This window comes from Phallusia mammillata, chromosome 7 (genome assembly GCF_965637545.1).
Source record: "Phallusia mammillata chromosome 7, kaPhaMamm4.hap1.1, whole genome shotgun sequence".
NCBI lineage: Eukaryota > Metazoa > Chordata > Ascidiacea > Phlebobranchia > Ascidiidae > Phallusia > Phallusia mammillata.
Genome location: NC_137258.1, coordinates 20555076 through 20573858, shown reverse-complemented (window position 1 = coordinate 20573858; position 18783 = coordinate 20555076). Strand labels below are relative to the sequence as shown.

The following is an 18783-nucleotide window of genomic DNA, read 5'->3' as shown; positions in this document are numbered from 1 at the left end:
CTCCAGCGTGAGAAGTAAACAATAAAGAAATTTGAACGTTTGAAACACACTGACGCACAGTATAGGCTATAAGCAAATATTGTTGATAGGTAGAAAAACAGTTCAAAATGCTAGATTTTGCATTCGTAATAAGTGTGTGTTATAAGTGCAGAAAAACAAATGATACTATAGCTGAAAACTATCTAGGAGAAATATTGTATGGCAGTAGGGCAAAGATAACATACGTCTTATACGCTGCTGCCGTCGCACGTCATTGGCGCGTGATGATTACGAATATTCGAGACGTGTCTCGTAACAAGTATCCTACTACAGTGAGCGCATCTGTTGGTTTAGTCCTGGTATATAATAAACAGACTGCCACAGTGTAGCATAATTAGACAACACACTTAATAGGACAGATTTTTGCAGAAACTCAATTGAAAAACAGGTTTAAAAATTGTTTGCAAAGCCGAAATGAAGACATTAACACCAGCAGCTTTGGATAGAAAATCGGTTCTTCCAGCAGTTGATATAAAGTCAACGGAATGTGCAGTTCGGAAATATAACGAGGTGTTGAAGCATTCTCCACCCAAACCTACTGCGCGACCAAAAAGCGAAGCTATTAATATTAACAGCAAAAATCATGACAAAAGTATAAGACAGTGCTTACAATTTGTCTTTGCGTTGGTTGGGAATAAATGTTTCAAGTTAGTTTTTTGTATTTTAGCTGTCTCTCCCAAAGTACGTCGGCATAAAGCTCTCGGAAGAACTACTTCAGCTCCGGTATCAATTCCAGCAACAAAAAATCATCACAGACACTTGCACAGGTCAAAGAAGCAAGTGACACGGGTCAGCAGTGCCAGCGGGGCAACTGGATTGTCTCCTGGAGGTGCGATTCAATTTTAAGCAAATGTTTTGCTTTTGTTTGAAAGGGTAGGCTACAGATACTCATCAAATGGCCGAGTGGTTTTGTGTTTACATTGTTGCCGGTTTTAATCCTTTCTCGGTCGCTTGTGTGTGTTAGCGCCAATACTCCAACTCAGTGGTTCTCGATAGTTGGAATAAAATTGAGGTTACCAACTGCCCAAGTGCGAAAAAAATGATTTAACAAATTTGTAATAAAACAGACAGCTCATTCAGGCGATTTCCTTTTTCCTTAATTATGCACTTTTGTGTGGCATGGATTGTGGCCTTATAAAATTTAATTGTTTTTGGTAATTAGTTTTTTATGAATTGTTTAGGAACGCACAGGATAACATACGAACGAGATTTTCTCCTTGAATGTCGCCAGTCTCCGTTGTCTCTAACGCCACCCTCTGGACTGCCAGAGATACCTGGAGCTACTGCGCCACCGCTAAAGCGAAGATCTACTGGTCGGAAATTAGGTAACTTGACAGCGCAAACTTCATTAGCCAAATTAAATGTAACGTTAGGTTTTAATTTGAATCTTTCCTGCAGTGAAAACTGATTCCAATTTTTCCACCACTTCTGTGACGTCAGTCGATTCGTCATCATCCTTTGACGTCATCAGTGACGAGATGCATCATTTGGAGTTGTAGCGAAGGAAACAAAATGCTTCAGTGTATTTATCCAGTTTTTGACGCGTATCGTCTGTTACAGTAGCTACATGCTGCCCGTACGTTGGTTACAATGGACCAACTGCAAAAGTTGTTTGTTTAATTTGAAGCTGCGTTACAACCGATTTGTACTTTCATTGAGTTGCTTTGTAGGTGTCGCGAATTTGTTTTGAGTTGTCTTGTTTTTTGTCATTAATAAAATCTTGTATACTATACAAAACCTTTTAGGTTTGTTTTCGAATTAGCGAGTAAGATATAGTTTTGTCACGTGTGTAGCGGTCATGATATTAATGTGCACAAAGTTTATGTTTAACGTTAGCATGTTGTTTGCAATAATGTTGCACAGCATGTAGGGGAAGTGTTTAACCTCTTTATAATTGGATGTAAGTGTTGGTATTTCCGTTCTCATGCAAGTCATAACATATTTTGAGTCATTTTGTTATTCTAGAATGTTCTGCACAAACATAAGGTGTTTGTTCATCATTACGCATACTTCCTCTTGTTTATACTGTCGTTTCCGTTTCAAGTTTAAAGTAGAACACAGCCGCTAGTACTTGAGAAGAAGCATAGCAGCTCGGTCGAGGGCGCTATGACTTTATAAATTGCACCTTTGTCATAAAATGAATTCTATAACTTAAAAGAAAAAAGGTTTCACGCAATAGCCAATATTTTGCTCTACTATATATAACTTATTTTCGACTTTGTCGCCGGTCTATTTTTGGTCTATTCTTAGACTATTTTTGAGTCTTCTATTTTTATCCCATGTGGATGTGTAGCTGATTTGAACGTTCGCCTTTAACGTTATTCAAGAATACAAAGAAAGAAAAGACATATGCGTGGCTGTTAATCAGTCAGCTGTTATTGAGATGCAAAGATCAGACTCACCAAACAATTTGCAATGAACATCATAGTTTACATTGTAGCCGCCTTTAACAAGTCGTCATCGAGGCAGGTGCTGCTACAAAGTGGTGCCCACGAGTTGCTACAGACCTTCCGAACTCGCTTCCAGCGCAGGCAGATGTCACTTCAAATTGGTACTTTACGAGCAAGGTTCGGACAGCACGTTCAAAGTGATGCCCCGAACGGTTCGAACAAGTCGTCATTTGGACAAGGGTTACTCACAGATTGCCCTGACGCTCGACCGAACTTGCCAGAGACTTTTCGAGCACAACCAGACATTTTAGTTATGTGCAACGCCACTGACATCCCAATGGAATCAGAAACAAAAGAGGAGGAAGAAATCGACTACCAAGGTCACGGAAATGAAATTCACGCGGTCGCTCCGACTGACATCTTTTCCTCTGTTAAGTAAGTTCGTGTGAAATCTGCACTTGACAATTTTCTGTGTTGTAAAATATATATTTTATTCGCTTAGTAACACTTTTCAAGATAAATTAGTTATGTTTATTCATCGATGTATGTTGCATGTTAAGCTGTGTGCGTGTATATAACTTACAATTCAGTAAAAATTGATATAATTTTTTGCTAGTGTCAAACTGTAAACGTGTGCTTCGGTGTTTTTCACCGTCAATTTATGTTTCACGTTTCATGTCAACGGTTTTGTCAAGCCGGAAACGTTCTCGTTTTGCTACCAACGCTGCAGGATATGTATTGACTCCCTGGCTTGAGCTGTTTAATAAGATCACACATTTTCCTCACTCAAATATTACATGTAAACGACCAACCTGTCAAAAACAAGTGAGCTCAGTTACGCTGGGGACAATTTCCCAAACCCAAGAAAACAAGCATCCTAACCGAAACACGACGTCGTTCTACGCCATATTTGTCTGCATGGTGCATACCACTTTGAGTATCGAGCTCCATCTGTTCACGAGTCTACAAACAGACATTTCGAGCCACGAGCTCCAACTATTCACAACTCTACAAACAGACATTTCGAGCCACGAGCTCCTACTATTTACAAGCCTACAAAATTATGAGCCAGCACGAGCGAACGATACTTTCTCTCAAGTGGGTAACAACGTGCAACAATTGGAACCAACTTAATTATTTGCAATCGTCATATCCATGACTAGTTTTGCAGTGCTATTAACCACCTTTTTTACTGGCCACGTCATCACACACGTGACAGTACAAAAACAGATGAACTCAGACGTCAAACAACAACAAGATCAACAGGAAGCAATTTGCCGACAATCAGCAAACTGAGCTTTTCACACGGCGTTAACATTTTAGCCAGCCCCTTACTCGTAAATAGATTAACGCCAACATTACCCTTGTTCACATATAATCTTACTTCACTTCACACATCGTTTCTGTTAAGATTAGCTTCCAATATTTTAGGGAAGAGTCAATATATATCTTATTGCATAGCACTAACTTTTTACATCCAACAATTAAATTATTTTGCATGTCGTTTTTGAACCATTTCGCCATTATTAGTCAAGTGCAGAATTTTCCCTATTATCTCGCTACCCAAAATATGTATATATTGTATCATACTTTTTGAACGTAATGTTAATGTAAACTTTCAATTTGAAAATTCGTGGTTGAGGCAATAGCGCAACTTACATTTTTGTATATTGTCATATTTACGTTGTATATATACATACAAAAAAAGAAGAGAAAAAAAAGTAACAGTGTCCCTGTTTTTAACCATTTTTGCTAGTCCATATTTGCATACGTTATGATTGTCGACATATTCACTGTTATATTGATTGCTGTTTCGCTCCTGCTACCATATCTACTACAAGAATTGCAGAGTCAATACCCATATTTGACAAGAATTTATGACATTATTTATCATTGCAACGCAAAGTAATTGTTTCGTTCCATCGTCACCCAGCGTTTTAGTGTTTTTTTGTCGCTTGTAAAGTGTCGCACGCAAATTTTGTAGGATTTCGAAATGTGTTTTTCATTCAAACACATTTAACACCCTTTTGGGGGGGAGCTTTTGTAGCGGTCATGATATTAATGTGAACAAAGTTTATGTTTAACGTTACCATGTTGTTTGCAATAATGTTGCACAGCATGTAGGGGAAGTGTTTAACCTCTTTATAACTGGATGTAAGTGTTGGTATTTCCGTTCTCATGCAAGTCATTAGATATTTTGAGTCATTTTGTTATTCTAGAATGTTCTGCACAGACAGGTGTTTGTTCATCATTACGCATACTTCCTCTTGTTTATACTGTCGTTTCCGTTTCAAGTTTAAAGTAGAACACAGCCGCTAGTACTTGAGAAGAAGCATAGCAGCTCGGTCGAGGGCGCTATGACTTTATAAATTGCACCTTTGCCATAAAATGAATTCTATAACTTAAAGGAAAAAAGGTTTCACGCAATAGCCAATATTTTGCTCTACTATATATAACTTATTTTCGACTTTGTCGCCGGTCTATTTTTGGTCTATTCTGGGTCTATTCTTAGACTATTTTTGAGTCTTCTATTTTTATCCCATGTGGATGTGTAGCTGATTTGAACGTTCGCCTTTAACGTTATTCAAGAATACAAAGAAAGAAGAGACATATGTGTGGCTGTTAATCAGTCAGCTGTTATTGAGATGCAAAGATCCGACTCACCAAACAATTTGCAATGAACATCATAGTTTACATTGTAGCCGCCTTTAACAAGTCGTCATCGAGGCAGCAGCGGCTACACGTGTCTTAAAATGTCACTTTGTCGATTAAATGGAAAGAGAACTTCCCTTGTCGGAAACTATACTTCTTAAAAAAGATATAGCGGTGTTATAATCGTGTATTGGCCTATTTATAAAATGTGCCAATTGTTGGTTAGTTAGAAGGCAATACAAAAAAACAAAAATGCCTCCCTCCCAAAAAAGTATTTGCTCTCTTCCAAATAGTATGAGATTATCACGCAAGTCCATCACTTTTGCTAGTAAAAAGCTGATCAAATATTAAAAATGACTTTAATTTTGTAAAAGTTATCTCACCACAATAGAGCAAAAATGATATTGAAAACAACTGACAGCGTGTTGTGAATATATATTAGCCAGCAAGTGGCGCTGTGCGAATGTTTTGTCAAGCAGGATACCATGCGAAATTCATGCTGCCTTTTTACTTGATCACCGCTGCTGGTAAGTAAAGATTTTTGTTAAGGTAAAATATCTGCGAAAATCAGCTAATTTCAGCCAGATTGGTACAGTACGAAGTTTTCAAATCAGTTTAAAGTTATTCAGTTAGGCTTACATTGATTTAGTGCAGTAAAGTGTGCTGTTAACCGTGTAAATGTTGTCATTTAATCAGTAGGCCGAACCAACAGTTAAGTAAAAGATGCTAAGGAGGATTGGTATATTCTCACTTTATCTGCAAGTTTTTCAAGAAATTACAATAGTTACTGCAACATGCAGAACTTGACCGAACCATGCGCATTTTTTCATTGAGTTTGTAATTTGTATGGCTAGTGCTTAATATGCTAAAAAATTAGTATTGGACTGTTTTGTCAATAAAACACTTGGAAGGACCCTATTTATTATTTTGCAGTAAAGATTTAAATTGTTTTAAGTATGCATTACACATTGATAAAATCTAGAAATGAGTTGGAAAGGACAATGCTCATAAAATTATGTTTGTGTACCAGTGTTATTAGATTAGGAGTTTTTACAAAAATCAAGATATATTTGTTTGAACTTTATTTTGCCACAAAGTTTGCTACTTTTGTTCAAAATTGCTTGACATTTATGTTTTGTTATTTTAGTGCACCATGGCACCAAGAAAGGCGAAGACCGAAAAAGTTGAGGAAGTCGTGCAGCTCGGCCCTCAAGTTGCAGAGGGCGAAAATGTCTTCGGTGTTGCTCACATTTATGCTTCTTTCAATGACACATTTGTACATGTGACAGACTTGTCAGGAAAGTAAGTGCTTCAATTTTTCTATTACTGGTTATGCCAATGATGTTTGTTTACAACTGTTTTTTTATTTACCAACCGTTGAAATGTCCCATGTATTTGTAATGCACATTGTCACTAAGGTAAAATAGCAGATTGTGTCCACCTTTTGTGGTAACTATGAGAATCCCCAGTGTTTCAGCCAAGTGGTTTTTAACTTCTTTTTGTCAACAATCCCATTTTATGTGGGCCTAAAACCTGGCTGCTCCAGTAATGTTTTGCGCAAGCACTAAAACTGTTTTTTGTGATTTATGTGGAAAATCTTTACTTAGTGCTTTCTCGCACTAGGCACCCCCCAAAAAATAGTAATGTAATCTTTAGATGAAATAATGTCTTTAAATTGAAATTCTTTTTTATCCAGAGAAACAATTGTCAGGGTAACTGGAGGCATGAAAGTGAAAGCTGACAGAGATGAAGCTTCCCCTTATGCTGCTATGTTGGCTGCCCAAGATGTTGCTGCAAGGTAGTTTATGTGTGCAGCTAAATAAAAACAGTGGGAAAGTTGTTAAAAAAATGAATGTCATTGTGCAAGTTCACATTCAGCGTTCAGTCGGTCTTGATTGGGGGTGCTCACTTTGCAGCCGCTACAAGAAAGTACATGTATGTACTGTCATCCTGCATGGATTAATACTATGTTAACTACTGGACTTAAAATTGGGTCAAGTTTGGTTTGGTCTGTAAAAAATATTACACACATCGAGCCATACGGATCAGACTATTTGTTGGATTGTGTACAAATAATGCACAATAAACAAGCAATGAATAGAGAAACTGTTGTCAGTTAATAAAAATCAGGAAAATACTCAAATTTGTGAATAAAGTAGGACATCAATTTGGACTTCGGTCTTGGAAGAATGGCTATTGTGTTATGTGTATAAGATACACGCTAAGCTAACTCTTTAATGCTGTAATTTATCAACAAATAGATATTGCAGCTGTTGGTGGAAAAAGCTAAAAGATTGGGCACCCTATAGTTTTGATAATGGTCACTATCGAAGCCATTCTGTGGTCTGTATCTACAGTGTGGTCAAATGCTGACCAACATCATAATGTTGTTGTGACGGTCGCTGATTTGTTTCGTTCTGTATGAAATTGGCATCACAAACTGCAACCACATTGTTTATAAAAAATGATACCAAAAAACTAAGCTGGATAATGCTCTTTGTTGTGCTCAAAAACACATTTGTTGTGCCATATTTGTTTTTTCTGCAACAAATACTTACAAAGCACTTATAATCCAAGCTTGTTGACTGTATTGAATTGGTGTATGAATTTCAGATGCAAAGAGATTGGCATCAATGCACTTCACATTAAACTGAGAGCTACTGGTGGAACAAGGACTAAAACTCCAGGACCTGGTGCCCAAAGTGCCCTGAGAGCTTTGGCTAGATCTGGCATGAAAATTGGACGTATTGGTATGTTAGGTGTTTTGTCTTGAAGTCTAATGATGTGCTCATAATGAATCATAATTCATTTTTAAATGGTCTGTATCGAAGCCAGGCTGCAGTTTTTCCACTTCAGTCTGGTCAAAAGTCGACCAATACTAAAGGTCATTGTGACGGTCGCTGGACTACTGATATTGTGTGGTTTTGGCATCACAAGCAGTGACAACAGTACATAATAAATAACGACAGATCATACTGTTTAAACGAGTATTGCTCTTCCAGCAATTTTTATAGTAAATACAACGAAAGGCGCCTTAATTAGGGTAATGGTATATCTTGCAAGACAAATTTCTCATATCTTATATATTTGAATTAGATCATTCTGTTGTCTTGTTTTAGTCTTTTTGCAAACACTATGCACATTAGGGCTCTGCAGTGCTTTTGAATTGGTGTACAAAAATACCTAATGTACTCAGTGCGGTTTCATGCCGAAATTTGGTTTCAAAAGATCGACCTTGAATCACCCACAGTTTTTTCTTTGAACTAATAACCATTTCTGGTTCTTGCAGAGGATGTTACGCCAATACCATCCGACAGCACAAGACGAAAGGGTGGACGACGTGGTCGCCGTTTGTAACCGCATCAGGCCCCTACAATAAATTTAAAACGTCGCGAACCGAACAATGTCGTCAAGTTTTCTTCCAGCTGCTTAATCACAGATGTAATGCAGATTAGGGCAATGAAAACATGCCTCAAAGCATCGCATTTACATGGTATTGGCAATGGTGAAATGTAAATTGAGTTTGTCTCCGCTATATGCAGTTTTAATTAGTAAATTCAGTTGTAAAGGTGTTGTTTAGGCAAAAAAGGAGTCTCTGGTAACAAGCAGAATATCAAAAGTACCGGTATTTTGCGCAAATGTAGTAAGTCTGCAAACTGTCATTGCGAATTAACTTGAATCTAGAAAGTATACAGGAGAAATTAGTCGTAACAAACCAAGTGAATTACTCAACGCAGTCGTAAATTCAGAAGCACAATTCCGGTCTGAAAGAATTTTTGTTGAAGATGTAGGTGCATCGTCACTGACTGATTCGCCAAGTTTAAAAAAAGTTCTTAGTACATAAACAGGCATTTTTAAAACAAACTATGTGCAATTCACTAGCCTAAGCAGCTTCTTTCGGTTACACTTGGACCGTGGTTCTCAACAAGTGGGCCATGATGGCTTTTCGAGTGGTTCGCGCGATCCACTATATTTGGTGATCAACTGAATAAATAACGTATGCATAAAATCATTTATGTAAATCCCGAAATTGTGTTGTAAAGAAATATAATTTGCAATAATTCTTGTTGTGTACGTTTTGCTTACAGGCAGAACAAAACGCCACGATATCCTTTTAATAGGGCTGGTGGTCCATGACCTGAAATTGGCATTTTTTGATTGAAACAAACAAATATCAAACGAATTTGCATGTGAACTCGCAAGATTTAAATTTTGTAAATTGTTTGAACTGTGTAAAATATTGTCCATAAGTTTAAAATGTGATTACGTAATTCAAATTTAATCAGAAGAATCGTCACTTCATTTTTGTTTAATTTTACGCTGCACTCATACGATATGACAACGAATCGATTCCTTTCTTTTCCTGTTTTGGATTTGCGAGTTGTGTTGTGTATACCTTTATCAATCAATGAGGTTTAGTTTCGTGCGTAGGCAGTTTTCGATTTGGGCAGCTGTTTCAGTAAATTATAAACAGAGAATGAAATATACGTTTTTGCCCCTTCGATTTTTGTTAAATTGGTTGGTTTTTTTGTCAAGATATTTGTAAGCCATCAAACAGCATTTTCTCTTACCCTTTATTGTTTGAGATGTATAAATGTTCATAAAGTTTTGCTGTAGTTAAAATTAAGCTTTATTTACATTTAGTGATCAACCAATTTTTTAAAAGTTAAAAAACAACAATGGACATAAACTTTGTTGAAAGTTCTGTGTAACACACTTTGAGGTTTTTCGACAAGGGGCAGTAAAAACAGAAAAAGTTTTTATTGTGGCGCCTTGTTTTGGGTCAAATTAAGGTTTTGTTGGGAAAATATGTTTGCAGCATCTGTAGGAAATTCTTCACGTTCACAAAATCCCCATTGAAAGTATTGTAAAGATGGATCTAAGGATATTATATGCTAAGTTTGCTTGGTTTTAATTGTCCAGATATAACCTTTTCATGTGTAATGAGAAAAAAATAATGCTTAATATTCAGTAATTTTTTGAGGAATATTTACATGTTGTGTAGCAAAAACAAATTCTGTCTGGCCAAAATACACAAAATAACCCCATTCTTACTGTATCTGTGTGGAGTTCTTATTTAACAAAAATGTCGTTCAACTGGTGTTTGCTTGCATTCGTCATTCATTGCTCTGAAGAAGTCCTACCGTTCTGGTGGACGAAACGTCAGCGAAAATACAAGTTATGGATAGAAACAACTAGTATTTTTGTTTAACATTAACACCAGTTGAACGACATTTTTGTTAAATATGCAACCTGGTGGACGAAAACGCCTGTACAGCATTTGGAGTTCTTATGTCAGTCTCAGTAGTTTTACAAATAATCACAAAAATATGCATTTGAACCCGTTTTCAATTTTCTGTGTGTTTAGACTCATTAAATCATTATTGAGACATTTGACAGCTTTTAAACTGGAATTGACTGGTTGTGATTTTCTATAATCAAACCAACCACTTTAAGATTTGAATAGCAATAAAAAACAGCTTTTTCAGAACATATTTAGGACTACACATTTGTCCAAGGTAGAAATCTCTTCTGTCCGATATAACAAAATTTCATAAATTAACAGTCACTTGTGTATAACTAAGAGAATGTTATACTTGGCGAAAAAAGCGCAACTTTAATGAACATATCTTGCTTGATCGCCAGTAAAATGTCTCCCAGAGCAATTTTAACCTTTTTTTGCATATTTGTAGCATCTATAGTATTAGGTGAACCAGAGGAACATACCGTTATATAGGTTTGAGCATTGCAAAATTTTCGGATGGGATTTTATTGTTAAAGGCCTTATCCGAACTGGAAATTTGGCATAAAAATTGAAGGTATATAATATTTAATTCTTTTATTGTTCCATAAGTGTCCTAAAAATATTTTAACAAATTGATAGTATTAAATAGATTTATGTTACTGCAGGTTACATGGAGGCCGTAAGCAAATTAAGTGTAGGCATTAAAATTGCTGTTTCGGTTTTAAACAAGATTTTTGTGAGTGTTAAATCTGGATGTGCAGAACAGCACCTGTTCATGTCATAATGAGATTGACCACCTGTCTCATTACAACTTTCATCTTTGCAAGACAATACGCACCAAAATTCACCAGTATATATCTATTTTTACAGTTGTACCTTCTTTTTCTAGATTACTTGTGAATATGACTGACAATACCTCTTCTGAATCTGTTCCCCCAGGCAACAACACTCCAGTTATTAAAAAGGATAAGGTAGTTATATATACTTTTGGTTGGTTTTGTCACTTCAAATGCTCTCCCTTTACATTTTCATTAAAACTAATCAATAATTGCAACACTGGACTGAGACTGAATAGGCTAAATTTTTATGCTGAGTGATGCAAACTGTTAAAATATGTAAGGAATGCAAATCTCCGCAGTGCTTGTGAAAAAAAGTTTGTTAAAAATTGCCTGAAGTGCCATGTAGGAAAGCATAGTCAGCTCATTTGGTGGCACGAGTAAAACTCGAGTTTTGCACTAGGCTTGTAAAACGTAACAAATAATTTCAGTTTCACAGTTTTTCCATGTACTAAATGTTGCTAATTTGTTTCACTAGTCTATAGCAGACATGGGGCCATTCGTATTCGAATACAGGTTTTGGCACCTTCGTGCTGTATTCGAATGATTTTGGCTTTCGTTCGATAGTGCATGAATACGATTCGAATAGTTGAAGTTAACTTTTGAACCAACAATTCATGAATACAAAACTTGAGTAAATTTATTCGAATACAATTCGAATTGTTGTAGGTTTTTGCCAACCTAAGAATTTGCAAAATCGAATACACGATATTTTTTACGAATACAATTCGAATTGTTGTCGGCCTTTGGCAAGGTAACAATTCGTAAAATCGAATACATGACCACATTTGTACGAATACCATTCGAATTGTTGTCAGCCTGTGGCTACGTAACAATTCGCAAAATCGAATACATGACTACATTTTTACGAATACAATTCGAATTGTTGTCAGCCTTTGGCAACGTAATAGCCTATACGTAAAATCAAATACATGACTACATTTTTACGAATACAATTCGAATTATCGTTTGTTCAACAATTCATGAATACAAATACTTGACTCGTTTTATTCGAATACCATTCGAATTGCTGTCACTCAAAAATTACCAAAGTATTCATGAATTCGAATACAGTCATGCAGGTATTCGTAAAGTATTCGAATACAGGACGCATGTATTCGACCCCATGTCTGCTCTATAGGTCATAAAATAATCTGAAAATGGATGAAAAGTGTAGTTAAATGGGTCATTTGTTAACATTGGGGAATTACAGCTTTTGTTAGCGAGTCACCGTAGCCTGGTATTGTACTTTTTGCCAGTCTTTACCTTTGATGTTGTGTAATGAAACACATATATTTCCATAGGTTTTGAACTTAAAGTGATTTTTGTTTAACCTTTTGATATTTAATTGGTTGCTTTACATTCACATACTGTATGATTAAAAAATATCTAAATTTCTCAATGACTTGGGTTTTTGTGTTTAAACTTGTAAATCATCTGAAAGTTTTACATTCACATACTGTATATATTATTTAAAACCTATAATAAATGTCCGATGGACTTCAGTGTCAAAAAGTAAAGATTTACTTAATAACAAAATAATAACATGGTATTATTACATACAGATTGCCCTGAAGTTGCTGCGTGTGAGCGGACAGTATCAAACCTTTTACTTTAACCCCAGTGATTCAGCATCTGATATCGCGAGGCATGTTTTTGAAAACTGGCCAGCAGGTATTCGATTGCTTCATGCTCTTTACTGGCACTTGTTTATTAAATTCCATTGTGTATTTGTTCAGCGAAGCCACCATACATAAAATGCACTTAGGTGTTAATCATTAGCTTGCTGTGCCACCATTACATAATACCAAACATGGGCTTGTGTGTGAAAATCTCTATGGATTTCCTAGCATCTGTGTTTAAACAATATAAATAAAAACAATTTCGGGGTTTTTTGATCATGTTGTTCTTGTGCTAGCAAGGTGCTTCTTTACCTGTAACAGGCTTGACAAGTGTTGTTTTTTTAATGAAGAGGGAGTTCAAATTTTAGGTCCAAACGTTTCGCTGTCTTTTGTCATTCTTTTTGTTCAATGCCATGTTCCTTGGTAGCTTGTTTAGACACGTCATTGTTTAACCAAGCTAGAAACTGCCACTGTAACCATAGGCACTGTAGACGTTTTGCTTATTTTTGTACAAAAAAAAGTTGTAAAATCATGAAAAAAGCAAAAACGATTTTTCGTTTGACCAAACTTACTGGTGGTGTGGCAACAAAACGGCTCTAAAGTTGCAACCTAGTGCCTTGTTTATGACGCCAAACACACAATCGTTTGCCAGTAAATCGCTGATCATTATTGCAAACAATGCATGTTGTGTGTAATAAATGGCTTCTTAAATGATTCTTGTTGTTCCGTGTTCCTTTACTGCCATCACAATAAGTTCAGTTTATTTTTACATTCGCCATCTTGCATTTTTGTAAAATATGGCTGTATCCCCATGGTTAAAATGAATTTATCAGCATGTCAGTAAATCCTTGTTTTGAACATGGTATACTTAAGTTTGTTGATTCTGGTGATGTTACCTTTGCTTAATTTACCACACATAGTTGCTGTTGCTTGAAATTCCCCTGTGTCAACAACAGGGCTTGTGTAATGAAAGGTTGCAGAGCAGCATAACCCGCCTGGTGCAGGTCTTGATTAGGTCACCAGCATGTATTACAATGAGGCAACTGATCAAACCTATATTAGGCCAAACACATCAAATAGGCTTTGGTATATTGGTGAAGCACTTTTGTTGCTTTCGGTATCAAACCTTTATCTTCATTATAATAATACCACAGGAAACAAAATGCTTGAGGAGATATATTGTTTCTGCAGTCCCATAATGAATTTGTTTGTATTATATTGATGTATTGGTTCTTAATTTTTTGATTTTGTGAACTGTTTCCATCAAAGTACATGAAACTTTAATAAAAAAATGTAATGTTACAAATTAGCCTTTCTTAACACCTTAAAGCGTGCCATGGCAGACTACTGTGCTATTAAAAATGTCCAAGTATGCCATGAAATATTTGCAATTTAAAGTACAAACTTTCTGTGATGTAGTAGCACTTGACAAAATGTGAGAATGCATGACTATATTTGAAAGCTTATTTTTTCTTATTTGTCACAAAAAAACTCAAGACAAAGTTGCAAATTGACCTTTTTTTACAACTTTTCGTGTTGTTTGCCTGATGTGTGTGACATGACAAGAAATTATAGTTTGTTAATGTTTGAAAAGTTTGAGAACCATTGGTTTAAAGTTTTGTTTTGAACACACACACACAAAATGCCATTTTGTTCCTATCAATTTTGATTGTTGTAGTGCAAGTTTAAACTCATCTGCAACAAACAGTTTTTGGACAATGTATTTCTACACACATTAACAGTGTGAACAGTTGTCCTATACATTCTGCAAGTTACAGCCTGGGTCACATACAGTATGTAAATACCAAACATGCAGAAAATGTAGGTCAATCAATGGAAGCAGACATCTTAATTTGCAAGAACCACTCACTGCTTGCATTCTTATAACAATGTGATTACAAAATGACTCAAATGTCCTTATATCACATGTACATTATAATGGTAACATTTTTATAGCGCTTGAATTAGGGTTTAGTCAAAGTGTATGTATATAATTAGAACAAGTCATATATCACAAAGTATATAATGATCTTCTTTTGCTTGTTTGAATACCTTGCTGACACACAAAATAGTATTTAGTCACGGTGGTGAAATATAATGACTTATTTTTCAAATCATTATTGTCCTTTCCACAAAAATCATTCTTAAACTTAATAACATTTCACTTTGGAGTATGGTTTTTGTTTATGTTATTTAAACACCATTTTGTTAGTGAATCGGTTTAGTACCAGTACTACATATTCCAATGTGGGTTTCAAATGTGTTTGTGTGTCCAATTTTCAGTTGTGCAGTGTTTTAAAATGTTTAACAAGCCCTTGTCGTGTTTACTTTGCAGAGTGGACCGAAGACACAGCAACGTCACATGATGTTTTGCGACTTATTTACCAAGGCAGATTTCTACATGGAAATGCAACTTTAGGAGGTTTGTATTGTCTCTGGTCCTGTGGACTTGTATTGCCATTATTTAAAGCAGTACCATATCTACTTGACTGTAAGCCACGCCTGATTATAAGCCGCCATCTATTGTAAGCCGCAGCTTAAGGTGTCAAAAAAATAATGTAAGCCGCCCTTGATTGTAAACCACTTCCCATGAAGTTAGATAATAGTGTTTTATAATTTTTCTGCCTGTTGCTACAATGTATAACTAGTTGTCAAGAATTGTTAGTTACCCAAACAATATCACCCATCAGAGTGTTTGTTGACATGTAAATCCATCATGCAAGAGAATTGTGATCGCTAAATAAGTCAAAAAGTAGGGGTGTTGAAATTATACCAGTATGAAATGAAAATGTAAGCTGCCCTCGAATGTAAACCGCCTAAATGGTAGTGTAAAAAACTTTATAAGGCATGGCTTACAATCGTATAAATACAGTATATATCAAATATATGTATTGATAAAATGATTTTTGTTGAAATTCTTAAGATTTCAACCTCTCCTACTATATCCACAGATTGGAAAACATTTATGTCCAGAAAGCTAACATATTTCAACCCAGTATTAAATAGTTTCTGACTTGTCACATCCATTAGGCTATTATTTTTGTATACATTATCTCGTATAATATTGTTCAGTATTTGATTATAGCAAATAAACATTAGAATTTACTTATGTTCAATATTGCCTGTTAGTGTAAACATGACCTTTTCTGTTCGCTTGTTAAGCTAATACATACAGTTGCTAAAGCTGTTCAACATAAATGTCACAATTTACGCCATCTCTCATTATCAGTCTACAGCAGTAGCCACTTTGTCCATTGTTGTCACATTACCAAGTCACCTCTATGTAAACTGTATGTAATTATTGCCTAATATATATATATATATAACTCACTTAGAAGTTATAGAACTATAACTCACTTCAGTATACCCAATTAGTTACTAATTGTGTTCTGAAACTATAATTGTTCACATCTTAGGAATTGCATTTAGAGAATAAAAACTTATTCTGGGAATACAAAGTAGTTTGGAAAGTATATAATATATTTTTGACTAGGTGCATATTTAATGTTTATAGTGGTAAATTGTAATCTACAGCAGTGCTTGTCAACCTTTTATTTGGTACACACTTTTAAGGTTTCTCTTAAAATGTGTACAAATGCGTATTCACCCTTGTAATACACTGAATCAGTAGTCCTATCAGGAATAAGGATAAGCACAATGCAAGTCCATGATCATTTATTTTATGGCAAACAATTAGTGAAAACTGTAAATTGCAATTCACTTTCCACTGCAAAAGGAACACTTACCAACGATTGCCGTGAGAAATAATAAATTATGACGTCACAAATAAAATATAGTAACTTACAAGCTATGTACAATTGAGATACATGTTGTACCATGTATTGTACACTCCAGTCAGTCTGGACTAAAACATAAACATGCCTATTGTGATACCTGGCCAACAGTATATTGTATATGGTACACCCATTAAAAATTGTGTGACAACCAGTTAAAAGCACTGACCTACACGACAGGATATAAAGGGCAAACTTTTAAACCTTACCAGTACATTAATTTATTCAATTGTTGTTTTGTGAAGCTTTGAAAATTCCTGTTGGAAAAATGACAGTGATGCATCTTGTATGCCGAGAAACATTGCCAGAACCTCATTCGCAAGGTATGTTGTGTAGCTAGGATCTAAATGTCAACACCTTTATGATTGTATGACCTGTATTTGCCTTTTCCTGTTTAACATCTAAAGGGAAAAACTGTATTTTTAGACTAGGTGCATATTTGTGTTTTATAATGAGATTTTTGTAATTTAAATGCTTTTGGGAGTTGCCTGCATTTTAAAACATTTCACAATCTTAACATAGGTGCGATAGAAATATGTATCTTATAGAAATACATATACTTTTCAAATGCATGCTACTTGTCAACAGAGCAAAGAAGCAGAGAAAAAAGTCGAGAAGGACGTTGTCAATTATGTTGTTGCATTTTGTAAATCAATGGATGCACTAAAAAGACAATATGGTTCATTTTTGGACATGGCCCCATGTCAAGAACATCAGACAGTCAAGTAAACCCATACTTAACATGTTAAATTATTATTCTCATGGTGGTCAATTTACTCTTTTTGTGTATTGTTCTATCTTCTTACTCTGTTTTTGTTCAGAGTGATATGTGTGGTTGAGATTTTTTGATTCTTTTTTGTATTGTTCATCACATGCCCTTACTACGCATTTCTGCTCTTGTGGCACCGATTAATTTCTGTGTTTGCACCAGTCTTGCATGCAAACCAGAATTTTTAGGCATTGGTTTAGTCTTGTATTGCGTTTCACAAATTTTCTTAACTTGACCACAACTTTATGCATCAAAAAAGTGGACCAGAAAAATCGGGTTTATGGTTTGGGGCATTAATCTGCAGTTTAAAATTGTGCTTACATATCAAAAAGTTTCTAAAATCAGCCATATGAATTAAAATTGTTGGCACTATGTCTTAGATTTTTAAACCCTAAACTGTAATCATATTTGCTGGGGAATTTGGTCTGTTTTGTTTGGTTTGTTTTAAGGCTGGTTTCTCTCAACTAAATCTGTAACACTACAAACGGCGTTTGATACAGTAACCCAGTGGTTCCAAACCTTTATTGGCAGATTCCTCCCCTAACAATTAAAAACATTTTTATTCCTCCCACATGCTACATAGTAGATGCTAAGACATGCAAAGACCATTTAAAATTCAGTCTTTTATCAACGTCACAGGTCATATTTCCAGAGCCAAAGTGTCTATTTACTAATCACATGTACAAATAAAAGTAAATTCCTCCTGTCAAGTTTTAAAATTCCTCCCCAGTTGGGAACCACTGCAGTAACTGTTGTACTAATATGTCACGTGAAACACCATTTTCATGGCATGGTTATCTTAATATGAAGCTATTTGCGAGCACTTTAAGCAAATTTCCCTGAAATTGTTGTATGTTCAACTTTCACACGATTTGTAAAGTTTTTTTCAATATTTCCATTTCTTCATATAATGACTGATTTGCGCGACTTTGTTGCTATTTTTTTGTGCAGCACAGCCTTTATTAGTCAACTTGGAAGCAGTGCAGTACATTTAATTTTATTTTGTGTGCTATGTTCCAACAGCTGTGGCATTGGCACATGTCTATTGTTTTTTGAAAAAATTATCCATTTGAGCATGATGTACCAATATGCCTTTGCTGATATTATGGATAAATAATTTCTCAGTATATTTGTACATAGGTGCTATAAGCAGCATTTAACACACACTCAATTAGTAAATTATTGTATTTTGGTAATCTGTGCAGCCTTGAAGCATAATATAGGTCTGACAAGTAAAATTTACCCATGCATTTCAATGGAGTGGTCAACACCTTGAACGGTTTAGTCATGCATTTTTTTAACTGTCATAAAATTAACGTTTGTTTTTACTTGGGTCCATATGTTGTATCTACTTTTGATTTCAAGTCTTCCAGTACAATAGTTTCATCCAAGACATAATGCTTCATGTGGGGCTCTGAAAGCGTCTAATTAACTGC

At 35.4% G+C, this 18783-nt stretch overlaps 3 protein-coding genes and 2 non-coding genes across 6 annotated transcripts; all 5 read left to right on the top strand.

Annotated features, from left to right (window-relative positions):
• Nucleotides 1-308: 308 nt before the first annotated feature.
• Nucleotides 309-5037, top strand: LOC145239165 (uncharacterized). Its single transcript, XM_080102452.1, has 4 exons — nt 309-631; nt 707-868; nt 1221-1364; nt 1438-5037. Exons 1-4 carry the CDS (start codon nt 454-456, stop codon nt 1536-1538), a joined length of 585 nt encoding a protein of 194 aa, XP_079958578.1. The 5' UTR covers nt 309-453; the 3' UTR covers nt 1539-5037.
• Nucleotides 5038-5525: 488 nt separating this feature from the next.
• On the top strand, nt 5526-8485 carry LOC145237103 (small ribosomal subunit protein uS11). Of its 2 annotated transcripts, none has more exons than XM_080099847.1 (5): nt 5526-5608; nt 6229-6383; nt 6778-6879; nt 7695-7831; nt 8371-8485. In XM_080099847.1, the coding sequence occupies exons 2-5, from the start codon at nt 6235-6237 to the stop codon at nt 8436-8438; spliced, it is 456 nt and encodes a 151-aa protein (XP_079955973.1). In that variant the 5' UTR covers nt 5526-5608; nt 6229-6234; the 3' UTR covers nt 8439-8485. The 2 variants fall into 2 exon arrangements, with proteins under 2 accessions (XP_079955973.1, XP_079955974.1); XM_080099848.1 differs by lacking the exon at nt 5526-5608 and adding an exon at nt 5652-5820.
• LOC145202753 (small nucleolar RNA SNORA16B/SNORA16A family) lies at nt 7398-7535 on the top strand. Its single transcript, XR_013853338.1, has one exon. It is a non-coding gene; the product is annotated as a small nucleolar RNA SNORA16B/SNORA16A family (small nucleolar RNA).
• LOC145202747 (small nucleolar RNA SNORA16B/SNORA16A family) lies at nt 7896-8032 on the top strand. The gene has a single exon (XR_013853333.1). It is a non-coding gene; the product is annotated as a small nucleolar RNA SNORA16B/SNORA16A family (small nucleolar RNA).
• A 2259-nt stretch (nt 8486-10744) lies between the features above and the next one.
• On the top strand, nt 10745-18675 carry LOC145237104 (ubiquitin-like protein 3). The gene is made up of 6 exons (XM_080099849.1): nt 10745-10900; nt 11216-11297; nt 12728-12836; nt 15120-15206; nt 16824-16901; nt 17167-18675. The coding sequence occupies exons 2-6, from the start codon at nt 11229-11231 to the stop codon at nt 17226-17228; spliced, it is 405 nt and encodes a 134-aa protein (XP_079955975.1). The 5' UTR covers nt 10745-10900; nt 11216-11228; the 3' UTR covers nt 17229-18675.
• The last annotated feature ends 108 nt before the right edge of the window (nt 18676-18783 follow it).